This window comes from Pelophylax lessonae, assembly GCF_965119305.1.
Source record: "Pelophylax lessonae genome assembly, chromosome: 1".
In the NCBI taxonomy this organism is placed as follows: Eukaryota; Metazoa; Chordata; class Amphibia; order Anura; family Ranidae; genus Pelophylax; species Pelophylax lessonae.
This window is the reverse complement of record NC_138768.1, coordinates 159,548,596-159,562,467: the sequence shown is the minus strand read 5'-3', so window position 1 is coordinate 159,562,467 and position 13,872 is coordinate 159,548,596. Positions and strand designations below refer to the sequence as shown.

Below are 13,872 nucleotides of genomic sequence, written 5' to 3'. Positions count from 1 at the left end.
CCTAAAACAAAAAAAAAAAAAAAAAAAAAAATACATAAAAATACCCCCGGGACAGTCGGGGCTAGTGCATTCCACAATGGATAGCCTCTGAACTGTCCCGGGTTGCACTTACCTTTTAGAAGAAATACTTACCTTGAAAATGTATTGTCTAGCGCTGCCATCTCAGGTGGGGGCAGCTGAAGCCAGCGCGATCCTCTTCTGCATCCTCTTCCGTCCTCTTCCGTCCCACGATGCACTGCACCGGCCCCGCCGTCACTTTCAGGGCTGCAGCATCATCCCTGCACAGCTTCTGGGCATGCCCAGAAGCTGTTTAGCAAGGTATGACGCGCCTGCACCGGAACTGACGTCGGGGCCGGTGCAGGCGCATTGATTCCTGGGAGCAATGACGTTCAGCTCCCAGGAATCATTGCAAGCCAGGAAGTGACGACTCGCCGTGGCCGCCGAGGGAGGAAGAGGAAGTAAGGTAAGTACATTATCTTCTAAAACAAGGTAAGTAAAAAAAAAAAAAAAAAATTGTGATTATCCATTTGTTTTTCAGGTGACCCGGAGCAAGAAGATGGACCGAAGTTAAATTTTAGGGTGGAACTCCACTTTAAAGTGGTAATAAACCCAATAACTGAAAACGTATTATAATTGCAGCTTACCAATCATTTCATGTGATGGCTGCAACAATTTTCTTTTTTTTTTTTTTCCCCCCTCTGTTTTCATCTGTGATCTGGCCAGTAACACACCTCCTGTATTAATGAGACACAACTCCAGAGAATGGTAAACTGATACTTTCTGCTGGGGAGCTTGTGCTTTTGAAAAACAGACTTGCTGGCTGGATCACAACATGAAAATATAAGAAAGCAATCCTAAAAAAGAAAACAAATACAGCCATTACATCTTAGAATTGGTAAGCTGTAATATAATAAATGGTTTGCTTTTGGTTTTAATACTGCTTTAAAACATGCAAAATATGACCATTGACACCTGACCTAGATCAAACCCCCTAGCTATTTTATCTTAGTTTAATGTATTTTATTTTTTTACACAACTTTTTTCTTAGTTTGCATATTTTTCTCCTTGCTAAAGGAGAAGATTGTAATTTTTCTTGCCTCTTTATTTAAGAAGAGAAAGTGTAGAGGCATGGCCTGTAGAGTAACTGATCCCTGTGATTGGGAAGCGGTCCCCGACTCCTAAACGTTAATATGACACCTGGAGCTGCCTCTGACCGCATGCCCCCTGCACAAACGCGTGTGTGCACGTATGTGGCTCAATGCAAGAAGACCCACTTCACTGGAGGTGCATATTCTCAGTGATAAGGGGTTAACAAAGGGATTTATAGCCATAATAATCTAGAATTTCTCTAATATTTATCATGTTACTTTTATTATAAGGAAACAAGGTTAACCACTTTACCACTGAGTACTTGAATAGTACTGCGGCAAAGTGGCACGATCCCGTCTGACGACGTAGACCTACGTCGCCAGACTCCTCCCCTGTAGGTGGCGCTCGCGCGCCACCGGAGGCGCGCTCCCGCTGTTTTCATTCACAGCGGGAGTCGGACCAGGGGAGGGGCAGCGGCGATCGCCGCTGCTCTGCCCCGATCGTCGGGGATCTAGTGTGGAGATCCGCCCGCCTGTGTAAACACAAGCGGGCGGATCTCCTCAGTGACAGGGAGTGACAGATCGGAGTGTTCAGCATAGCTGGACATCCGATCTGTCCCTGTCTCACACAGTCACCTCCCCCCCCCCCCCCACACGTTAGTAAGCACCAGGCATACATTAACCCCTCCCTCTCCAATAAAATTAACCCCTTCCCTGCCAGTGTCATTTTTACAGTAACAGTGCATATTTATAGCACTGATTACTGCAGTAATGTCACTGGTAACCCCAAAAGTGTCAAAAATGTCAGTCAAGGGTCCGATCTGTCCGCCACAATGTCGCAGTCCCGCAAAAAAAATCGCAGATCGCCGCCATTACTCGTTAAAAAAAAAAACACCAAAAATTACATAAATCTTTCCCTTTGTTAGTAAACGCAATAACTTTTGCGCAAACCAATCAAAATACGCTTATTGCGATTTTTTTTTTTTTTACCAAACATGGGTAGCAGAAAACAAATTGGCCAAAAAATTTTTAAAAAATTGGTTTTTACATCTTTTTTGGGGGGAATTTCATATAAAAAAATGTTAAAAATATTGTTATTTTTTTTAAATTATTGCTATTTTTTTGTTTATAGCGCAAAAAGTAAAAATCGCACAGGTGATCAAATACCACCAAAAGAAAGCTCTGTTTGTGGAAAAAAAAGGACGTCAATTTCGTTTGGGTATGGCGTTGCACGACCGCGCAATTGTCAGTTAAAGTCGCACAGCGCCGAATCGCAAAAAGTGGCCCAGACGTAAGACAGCAAAATGCTCTAGTGGTAAAGTGGTTAAAGTCAAATGCAGGCTAAATGCACCTGAAAGCAAGCTGCATTTGCACAAGTGCTTTTTTTTTCCCCCCAAATCAGTGACCCTTTAGGTCCCCTGAGAAGACTCATGTCAAGGCAGTGTTTGGTAAAACACATGCTAAAATCTGTAGAAAGCTAGGCTAATGGTTGACTGTCGAAATGTAATCCGTTTTTTTTTTTTTTTTCAAACCCTTTTTTTTTTAAGAGAATAAAGATACAGAATACAACAATATAAAATAATACAAGAACAAATTACAAAGACAATGCACCTATTTAAAAACATTTGTTTGATCAAACTGTTTTTTTTTTTTTTTTTTTTTTTTTATTCTCACTTACTGAATTAATTTATATATGCTCATCAATAATGTAATCCATGGCTAAGTATGTAAATGTATACATTTGTATGCTATATACTGTCCTTGCTTACTGATCACTGTTATAAAATCTGTTTCCTGAAAGGCTGACTATTGGTTAAAGCAGAAGAATAAACTGATCAGGCTTTGTTGACAGCTACGCAATAACTAAGTTATATATATATATATATATATGTAATTATGATTTTCCTTTGCAGATTATAACAAAGCATGTGTACGAGTTATTGGAAAAGGACTGTAATTTGCAAAAAGTATATTTACCGGTAAGTAAATCTTGGTTTTACTATTTGTGAGTGAAAGAACTATGTAAAATTGGTTTAAAAAGTGGTAAACCATCTTCTCTGTATGTTTTGTTTTTTTTTTTTTTTTATCAAATGATCTTCGTAGCGTTTTCTGCATGAAGCACTTTGGATTCCCTATGAAAATGTTTGCAGGTTAAAGTTCTAAACTTGGCACGTTTCTTAACCACTTGCCGACCGCCGCACGACTATCTACTTCGGCGGTCAGGCCCTCACAGGCAAAGTGACGTAGGGCTACGTCACTAGCTTGTGAGGGTCTAGGGAGCGAGCGCGCGCCGCCGGAGGCGCGCTCCCGCGGGGTCACGGACCCCCCCCCGGCTTGTGTAAACAAGCTGCCTGTCATTCTCCCCTGTGTATGAAGGATTATCATACGGTTCTACTATGTAGAACCATTGATCACTCTTCATACATCTGAAGCCACAGCCAATCACAGTAGAAAGCACGCCCCTAGGGACACACATAGCCCCTCCCTTTCAAAAAAAGTTAACCCCTTCACTGCCAGTGTATTTTTACAGTAACAGTGCATATGTATAGCACTGATTACTGTAGAAATGTCACTGGTAACCCCAAAAGTGGCAAAAATGTCAAGGGTCCGATCTGTCCGCCGCAATGTCGCAGTACCGCAAAAAAAATCGCAGATCGCCGCCATTACGCGTTAAAAAAAAAACAACAAAAATTACAAAAATCTTTCCCTTTGTTAGTAAACGCGATAACTTTTGCGCAAACCAAGCAAAATACGCTTTTTGCGATTTTTTTTTTTTTTTTTTTTTTTTTTTTTTTTTTTTTAACCAAACCTAGGTAGCATAAAACAAATTGGCCGAAAATGTTAAAAAATTTTGATTTCTCTAGCGCTCATTGACAGACGTAGTCCTCGGTGATACACCACCTTCGGGTTATGTTGCCTCCACAGGAGCAGGACTAGACAGGAAATTAAAAAGCTCTGGCCACACCCTAGGGGCAGTCCCAGAGGGTATATCCTCTCTCTCTCTGCCTCAGCAAATCAGTTATTTTCTGTCTAGTTAGGAGTAAGGACCTAGACACCTTGCTGGGATCTTAGGTCCTGGCAAGAATTTTTTCTTAAAGGTCCAGTGGAGGACACTTCGTCCTTTAAGGATCCGGTGGATCGAAAGATGGAAGCAGAGTCCCGCACCATCTTCTCTCTGATAGGGTCAGCTTTTAGACCAGTAATTGTTATTGGTCTAGTTTCCCAGACACTTACGGAATGGGCGAAAATGGTACGCCAAGATCTTAGGGGAAAAGATATTCCCCAGGAGACATCTGATTTGATGGAACAGATTATACAAGGGCTACAGTTTATCTGTGACGCAGCCTTGGACACTACTCCCTTATTAGGGCATGCATCTAAGACAGCGGTGATCCTCAGACGTGTGCTGTGGTTAAATTGCTGGTCAGCTGACCTAGGTTCCAAGAAGACCTTGACAAATCTCCCCTTTCAGGGGAATCGTCTATTTGGGGCCAACCTAGATGAAATCATTAAGGATGCCACTGGGGGCAAGAGCACTTTTTTGCCACAGGCTGCTAAAGCTAAGGGACCTCGCAACAAGCGAGGACCTTTCTTTACCGCCCATAAAGGGCGCCCGGCTGGTACTAGCGGGAAAGGCAAGACTCCTCCAGGAGGGTTCAAGAAGGGCTGGTCGGACAAGCAAAGGACCAACCCAGCCAAACCCGAAGCAAAGGAGTACACAGCCTGAAGGTGCGCCCCCACCCGGTTTCAGGGTGGGGGGACGTTTTCACCGGTATTCAGGACATTAGATCGAGCATCAACCACTACTACCGGTGCGATTCTTCCCTTCCAACATTTAAGTACTACAGGAAGCGGTAATTACCGTTCCCTGAATAGATCTTTTCCTTTACCTTTTCCTAAGATTAGTCCCGATACCTCACAGGAATCGGATCTGGTTGACCAGATAGGCCAAGTAGCCTCTAGTCGGGTGACTTCGGTCCCTGAGGTTCAACCAGAAAAGATCACCTTTCCTGATAACTATCAGGTATCTGATAAATGTGTGGGAACAGAAAACGACCAGACTTTCTCGGATGGTCGGGGCCAGGTACCTCTAGGGACGCCTGGTTCAGATCCAATCAGCGCCAGTGGTCCTAGAAATTCTAGGCTGGCCTCCTCAAGCCGGCCTGGCCGACTTGGACATGTTAGTCGTAGACGTTCCGTGGGAACTTCGTCTCAGGGAGTGTCTGTGGTCTCAAGGACCAATTTACCATCATGCTTTACAGTCGTTGGGTTTAATGGCCTGGCCATTGAGACCCAAGTACTGAAGGACAGAGGTTTGTCAGCTTCAGTCATTCCTACCCTTATTAAAGCAAGGAAAGCGACTTCCAGCAAAGTCTATTATCACACATGGAAAACTTATATTGCGTGGTGCGAATCTTTAGGATTTCCTCCACGTACCTATTCGGTGTCTCGAATATTGGCCTTTTTGCAACAGGGGGTTGAGCAGAAGCTAGCCTTGAGCACCATCAAGGGTCAAGTTTCAGCATTAGCAATCTTCTTTCAGAAGCCTTTAGCTACCAAATCCTTGGTGCGGAATTTCATCCAGGGGGTGCGGCACCTGGCTCCTCCAGTCCGCGCGCCCTTACCGCCTTGGGATCTTAATTTGGTTTTGTCGGTTCTACAGAAACCTCCCTTTGAAAACATCAGGGAGATTCCCTTGCTTACTTTATCCCAGAAGGTGGCCTTCTTGGTGGCTATTACTTCTGCTCGCAGGGTGTCAGAACTGGCTGCATTATCATGCCAGTCCCCATACCTAGTGATTCATAGGGATAAGGTAGTACTTCATCCTAAGCCATCTTTTCTTCCCAAGGTGGTTTCAGATTTTCATCTGAATGAAGATATTGTACTACCTTCCTTGTGTCCGCAGCCCAAGCATCATCGGGAACATGCGTTGCATTCCTTAGATGTGGTTCGGGCAATCAGGGTATACCTGAAAGCTACGGAATCATTCCGTAAGACGGATTCACTTTTTGTGATCACGGATGGCCCCAGAAAGGGTTTGCCTGCATCTGCCGCGACCATTGCCAAATGGATTAGACAAACGGTGGTACAGGCTTATTCTATTAAGGGTCAGAGTCCTCCGTTCCCTGTTAGGGCGCACTCCACTCGAGCGCTCAGTACTTCCTGGGCCTTTCGCCATCAGGCGTCAGTGGTCCAGGTATGTAAGGCGGCCACCTGGTCGTCGGTACATACCTTTACAAAATTCTATAAAATTGATGTGACGGCATCGGCGGATGCCTCATTTGGCCGCAAGGTTTTGCAGGCCGCAATTTGAGGAGACCGGTGGTCTACCTCGAGGGTTTTTTTCTGTTTGAAAAAAAAAAAAAAAAAAATTTTGTTTTCTCTTTTTTTGTTGAGTCTCATCATTAAGGATGAGCATTGTAAACTTCTAGTTGGCACCGGTTGGGCCTTCTAGATTGGGATTTGATTTCCATTTTCCCACCCCTCAGTTGTGATACTGCTCTGGGACGTCCCGAAGGTGGTGTATCACCGAGGACTACGTCTGTCAATGAGCGCTAGAGAAAAATGGATTTTTGTAAGATCTTACCGTAAAATCCTTTTCTCTTAGCTCATTGACAGACGTAGTCCCCGCCCCTCTGTTTTTTTGAGTTGGGTTAAAATCTCTAAAGACTGCTTTTTCACATAACTGATTTGCTGAGGCAGAGAGAGAGAGGATATACCCTCTGGGACTGCCCCTAGGGTGTGGCCAGAGCTTTTTAATTTCCTGTCTAGTCCTGCTCCTGTGGAGGCAACATAACCCGAAGGTGGTGTATCACCGAGGACTACGTCTGTCAATGAGCTAAGAGAAAAGGATTTTACGGTAAGATCTTACAAAAATCCATTTTTTTACATTTTTTTGGGGGGAAATTTCATATAAAAAAATGTGAAAAATATTGCTATTTTTGCAAAAATACCCCCTGGTCAGGAAGGGGGTAAAATATTCCGGGGCTTAAGTGGTTAATCATAGACTTTTTTTTTTTTCTATTTTGGAATGTTGACTAGTTTTTTTTATGCTTCTTTAGAAGGGGAAAGTTTCTGTTCTGACACTTGTTGTTCCTCCCTACCCCCTTCCCCATCATCTGATTTATATTCAGGGAGAATGAGGTAATCAGATGCCACTGTTGAATTCCCATAAATTCTCCCATACCCCATTTCTCACCACAGTATGAGTGGATAGTTCATAGGGAGGTGTAGGAGCGTTTAGCTCATTTAAACTGGAGATTAACAATATAGCAATAGTGGCAGACTCCTGCAGGGAGTTCTCATTGCTGGAGAAAGTGTCCAGCAAGCAGCTGGTGGATTAGGAAACTTGCACCTCAAATCTTTTGAAATATCATTTGTTTTTGGTGGGGGTTTATTCCTTTTCCAATGTTTTATGGCATGGTAATGTTCTCTAAAAGATAGGAAAAAGATACTGAAATACAGATTGGTTTATTAATATTGGTGGGCACTGGCATATAATTTCCTGTTTTGCTGACCACAGAAATAAAAAGCAGGACTTCATAATTAGCTGCACGCAGGTGCACTCTGCAACTGATCTCATGAAAACCAATAATACTTCTTAGTACTGCTCTGTTTTTTAAAGTACTGTAAAGAATTCAGACACATGTAAAATGCTATATAAATGTAAATTATTCCTATTTGAGGCTCTGAACATTTCAAACTGCCCTTTGTAACGCTGGGCTTATAATCAAATAACCCTGTTGGACATCTCTTTAGCATTCTCTTTTTAGCTTCTTTTTATGTTTCCAGTAATCTGCAACCCTTCATGAGTTTTTTTTCTTTCCCTTTTCTCCTTTCCCCACATCATTCAAAGATTGATACTTGATTTATAACCCATTATACTCATAATCGGAGAAGATGAAAGCAAAAACAAATCTAATGCCTTTTCAAGAGCCGAGTAATTATTGAATTGATTAGTTCAGATCTATGTGCATTTGCAATAATGTAATGTGTTGTGTGTGTGACTGTGAATCTTGTTTTTTCTTCTTCTTATTGTTTGATTGTGCCTGAAGCTGGCCATACACTAGGAGAATCTTGGTTAAAATTGTTTGTTTTAAGAGATTTTCTAATCATTATTGGGGTCAGATGGATGTTCTTTTTGAAGCACCGTGACAAGAAAGTTGGACCAAGCAGGATGAATTTCGAATTTCTTCTCGAACTAACAAATTTCTAACCATGTAAAGTAGTTTTTGGTCAGCCTATTCATTCCAAAAACAAAATTTTGAAGTACTTTTGAATGAAATCCACGCCATTGATTGTACTGAGACTATTCGTACAAGAATTTATTCGATGATCTACTAGTAAACGGCCAGATTTAAAATATTATTTTAAAGGCCAGAAAAAACAAAAACAAAACTACCATGGGGCTACTTCTTTAGTACCAAGGGAACATATGCCCTATTGAAAGACAAATGACGTATGATGCCATGTAATTGCTATTAGTTTTATGAAATATCTTTAGTGTGTATTGTATGCATAAAATTCCCAATCTTGCCTCTTTATTGATTAGATTTCTACGTGTTACTATCCTTTGCAGCCATCTTAATGGCTATTTGTAGATAGCTGTGCTGGCATCGCTAGTGCAGGGTAAAACCATTTGACGTGTTTATGGCGTGACTGCAAGCATACAGTGTATTGTCCCAGACTCTCAAATTTCAGATCAACTTTAACATGTTAATGTCATTGCAAAGGTAATTTTCAGCCTTTTTATATTGGAGGTTTCTTTCTGTGAAAGACTTTGTGGAACACTTGTTCCCTCTCTCCCAATTGTGCTCCTGCATTGTCATCATGTCACATAGGCATCTGATGGAGACTACAAGTATCTCTTTCAATAAACACTATGCATGCATGTTTCACTGTTGTCATTATCACAAACCCCACCCTGAGGAATGCCAGGCAGCCATCACCAGAATGTATACATATAAACAGGAAGTAGTTGCAAAGAGACTTCTGAAGATTACTTTTTTTTTTCTTTTGTTCTGGCCAGAGTGGTGGAAGCTTAGAATACTTGTTAGGGCTACATTTGTCTTTGCCCCACTGAGGAAAGTTCTCCTCACTTCTCATTGAGGCTGACACCCACTTTATCCTTGCGCTGCCTATTTCTTATACTCTAGTCTAGTGATGGCGAACCTTGGCACCCAAGATGTTTTGGAACTACATTTCCCATGATGCTTAAATACACTGCAGAGTGCATGAGCATCATGGGAAATGTAGTTCCAATACATCTGGGGTGCCAAGGTTTGCCATCCCTGCTCTAGTCTTTGGGTTTAAAATAGTATTTCCTGTGTATCTGTTGTTACAAAGTGTCTTTTTCAGATCAATAGATAAACCCTGCCCAAATCTTCACAAGTCATGTTTAAACAGCATTTATGGACTGACCTCTTTCTGTTGAAAAATGCCCTTGGAGCTGTTAAGTTATCTATATTTATTTTTAAAGAGCAGATTAAGGTTCATGGGGTTTGTTAACCCACATTACACGGTGCAGCTTTAATAGATACAAATTGCTTTATGTAGTCTTGCTGCTCTTAGGACTAAATGTATTATTGGTTGCTTTGTCGATAAAGCAAGGTTGTGCTCAGCCCTGACCTTTATGGACGTTCCTCAATGAAAGCTCTGTTTAATGAATTACCACAGTAAAAAGACAAATTGCTGCTGTGTGAAGTTTTAATTAGGACTTTTAAATGGAGAAATTTAAAATGTCAGAGGAAATAATTTGTTGTGTAAAGAATAGAACAGTGTTAAGAAGCAAGGCGGTAATCTCCACTGCACAGATGAAATGAAGGACAAATCTGATAGTGTTCTGGGGTGTCTGGTAATGAACTGAAAGAAATATATAATATATCTGTGAATAGGTTGTAAGATTAGAACTGAAGACTAAAAATACGGTGAAGGGACAAATGTTAATAGGCAACATATAAAAACGGGAATATTTGTGTAATATTGCTGACTAATAAGATATTTTGGGACTAGGAATGAGGCAGTCACCTCAGTAGAAATTGCACCCTTTCTCTTACATCCTCTGACAGTCCCCGCCCACTCATACAGTCTTCACCAATGGGGTATTGACTTCCACTCCTTAGGAGTAGCTAGGCAAAAGACTTGTTAGAACAAAAGCATTTCCATAGACACACCCATGGGGGCTGTCCCACTGGTCCAATACCCCTCCTGCAATAGCCATCTCAACTCAGTTTGTCTTCTGCCTAGTTCAGGAGTAGTCAGGCTTCCCTGTGCTGGGGCTACAGTCTCCGTCTTCTTCTTCTATTTAAGGATTTTATTTTCTGAAAATGTAATTTTTTTCTTTGCATTGCTAGCTGTTTATTTTGTCAGCTTTTAGTTAGTCAGATCTTCGGATGAAGATGGAGTTTGCGGAGCTGGGAATCGGACTGGTCGTCCTGGTTCTCCAGGACAGAGGATCAGATGGAATCCCAGTCCTCCATTGAGCGTTTCGCAGGCTATGTGTTCGCCCTGGCCTCATAAACGACCCATCCCTGTCCTCAGGTATGCAGCCTTGTGGGGTGGCTACCTCACCGGACACATGCACGGTTCGTCCGTGCGCTCCCGGTGTCCTGCGTTTTTGGCTGGCGGCACTCCCCTGCCATCTGAGGGTGGGCGGTTTTCCGTTTATTATGAGGCACCTCACGCCATCGGGTACAGGTAAGTACACTGTGTGGGGCCTTTGTCTGGGGTCAGCAGTCCTCTGTGTCTGTGGTGTCCCCTATGTCTGTGTTTTTTGGGCTCCCTGATCCTAGCAGCCTTCTCAATGCAGTCGGTTCATACATGTACAGTTTTAAAATGAGTCCTGTGCGCTTTTCAGTCTGGTTCAGGTGTGATTTCAGGTACAAATTTGCAGACTCCCACGCTGAAACTGCAGCCACATGTATGTAAACCCAGCCTTTAACCTGTTTCCGACCACCCGCCACTGTTTTACTGCAGCAAAGTGGCTCGGCTGCGCGAACCAACGTACCTGTACGTCGGTCGCGCACTGGGGTGTGCACCTGCCATCCACGTGATTCCACGATTCGATTCAGGACCGATCAGTCATCAGGTCCAGGCCATTGATTTATGGCCTGGACCTGGTGATCGGTTGTGACCAATGGCAGAACATCCTGTGCCTGTATAATGTAAACGCAGGTACAGGAAATGATGCAATCTCCTCTCCTGGAGCCCTTTTTGGTTCTAGCGTGAGAGGAGAGAGCATCAACTGTGAGTACACAAGCACTACACTGACACCAGTACACATAAGCACATATTTATCCCCTCGGTCGCCTTATTACAGTGTACAGATCTTTTTTCTGATCACTGTATTAGTGTCACAGGTGACATCACTTAGCGTTAACCCTAGTTAGCATAAATCCAGGACAGCATCAGATTGCTCTCCACATATTTAGTAATACATTTTAACCCTTTGATTGCCAGTGACACACACACACACACACACACACACACACATACTAAACACTTCCATTACTACTATAGTGTCTGAAAGGACCAATATCTTTGAGATCTGAACTATACTAGTGTCCCCAATAGTATAGTATAGTGTTCCCAAAATGCAGCATTAACAGGATCAGCCCCGACACCTGCCAGCACCTGCATTTAGCCCCTCCGCCCAGCCCCCAAGAAGTGCAGTATTCGCAGATTACTTTCACTTCCAATACACAGCACACTAAACCACAGCGTTAGAGTCAGGCCTGATCTCTGCTAGCACTAGCAGTTCAACTTTTTGGTAGCGGTTCAAACAGTCCTTGACAACCAGGTGCTTTTTACCCTGTGAGTCACGCTAGGTACCTATATATTTATTGGCCAAAATGTCCAAACAGGGGTACACTAGTGAAGAGGCCTACATGATGCTGAGCATGACAGATGAGAGCGATGAGGAAGCCTCACTGTTGGAATCAGGCTCCGTATTCCAACCTGTAGAGAGCAGCGGCACCCTAACAAATGGCTCGGACGATGGAGTAGTGGTTCCTGCTAAGGTCGAAAGAAGCAAAGGAACAAATCACCGCTCAAAGTGCTGACAGTTGGGCCAGTAGGATTCCCAAGTAAATTGTAGTAGTCCTGCAAGACTGGGTGCTCACCAAGGTCCGCAACATAAGAAGTCCATATGCATGTAGAAAGAAAGTGGCACTTCCAGTCTCAGGAAAGTAGAAACTTGAGTTTTATTTCTTCAAATCAAAAAGTCCAACATCGACATGTGCAAGACAAACAGGATAGCAGCAAACGCGATTCACACCATGTGCTTATTCATTGCATACCCGACCCCGTTCTTCTGTTGCTGAGGTGCAACAATCGCATGGTTCTCGTATGCAGCAGTGTGTCGGTACAAGTGCCGCTCAACCTTATAGTGAACTAGCAAGCACCAGCGACCTAGTACAGCCTTTTCATAGTCAAACCAGCACTGCCGTAACACTTGGTGATGTGGCGAGTCCCATAAGTGCAGTTCAAGCTGGTGCGGTGGCTAGCACAAGTAGAGTCCCGCAGCCACCAAGAATTTAGACATGCCTGTAGAGCTCATAGTGTCCTTCCTGGTGCACTTGCAAATCCTTATTGGGAGCCCACCACTTCTGCAGCGCCTGTTATTTCTCCCCCCCCCCCCCCCCCAATTCACTGGCCAACCTGGAATTCAGGTAGAAACAGCCGATTTTACTCCCCTTGGTTTTTATGAGCTGTTTTTCATGGAAGATTTTGGGCCATCCGCTTGCATATGGTCACCTGAAACAGAAATGGATAATTACGATTTTTTTTTTTTTACTTACCTTTATAATTGCAGAAAAATATACTCACCTTTCTTCCACTTTCTCCTTCGGCGGCCGCAGCCCGCGCCGTCACTTCCGCTTTGCAATGATTCCTGGGAGCTGAACGTCATTGCTCCCAGGAATCAATGCGCCTGCACCGGCCCCGACGTCCGTTCCGGTGCAGGCACGCGCCATACCTTTCTAAACAGCTTCTGGGCATGCCCAGAAGCTGTGCAGGGATGACGCTGCAGCCCCGGAAGTGACAGCGGGGCCGGCGCAGTGCATCGTGGGACCGAAGAGGACGCAGAAGAGGATCTCGTTGGCTTCAGCTGCCCACACCTGAGATGGCAGTGCTGGAGAAGAAGCGCGAAGTGTAAGAAAAGCTTCCAGGTCTTGTGAAAAGGCATTCCAGACACCGGAACTACGGCAGCTTGCTTCAACATGTATAAATAGAACGGAAGTGACGGTTCGCAGGTTACTCCTGTCTCAGTCGAAGTCCAATCGGAAGAAACCGGTCAGATTAGGAGGCGTACACGTCACACAGTTACTTGCAGTCCGTGCTGCAGCCGGACGCAAGCCTCTGCAGGAATTTCTGGCACTATTTTCTTATGCTGATTTTCAAGACATCCTAATTGTAAGTGCAATACCGCTTGTTTTAATAAATTTAAAAGGGTAATACACTATCAGTCCTCTGTTCCTTCTTTTATATGGTGGAGCTGAAACCGTCAGCGCAGCTGTTGTGACAGACTCTGTGGATCTTAAGAAGAGGGGAAGGCAGTGTCTTTGAAGATACAAGCGTATACTGATTGCCATCTGGTAAGAGGCCAACCCAGGTGTTTTGCACGAGGTGATTGCCTGTTCACTACGGAGATTGAATTTTGTTCAGCACATGAGTTTAATATTTGCACCTTACCCTTTTTCCGTTCGGTAAGGAGGAATTTCACTTGGTGGTGGATACACTTTGGATGTGGAATCAAGCTATAGTTTTTTTTCACCAATTTGCTTTC

The 13,872-nt window shown here is 43.6% G+C and overlaps 1 protein-coding gene across 1 annotated transcript in view; it reads left to right on the top strand.

Annotated features, from left to right (window-relative positions):
* ARB2A (ARB2 cotranscriptional regulator A) overlaps nucleotides 1–13,872 on the top strand; it is a 973,029-nt gene that overhangs the window by 104,918 nt on the left and 854,239 nt on the right. The window contains exon 4 of the mRNA XM_082243137.1: nucleotides 3,002–3,067. Coding sequence (XP_082099263.1) covers nucleotides 3,002–3,067 — 66 coding nt within the window. The remainder of the gene's footprint in view (nucleotides 1–3,001; nucleotides 3,068–13,872) is intronic.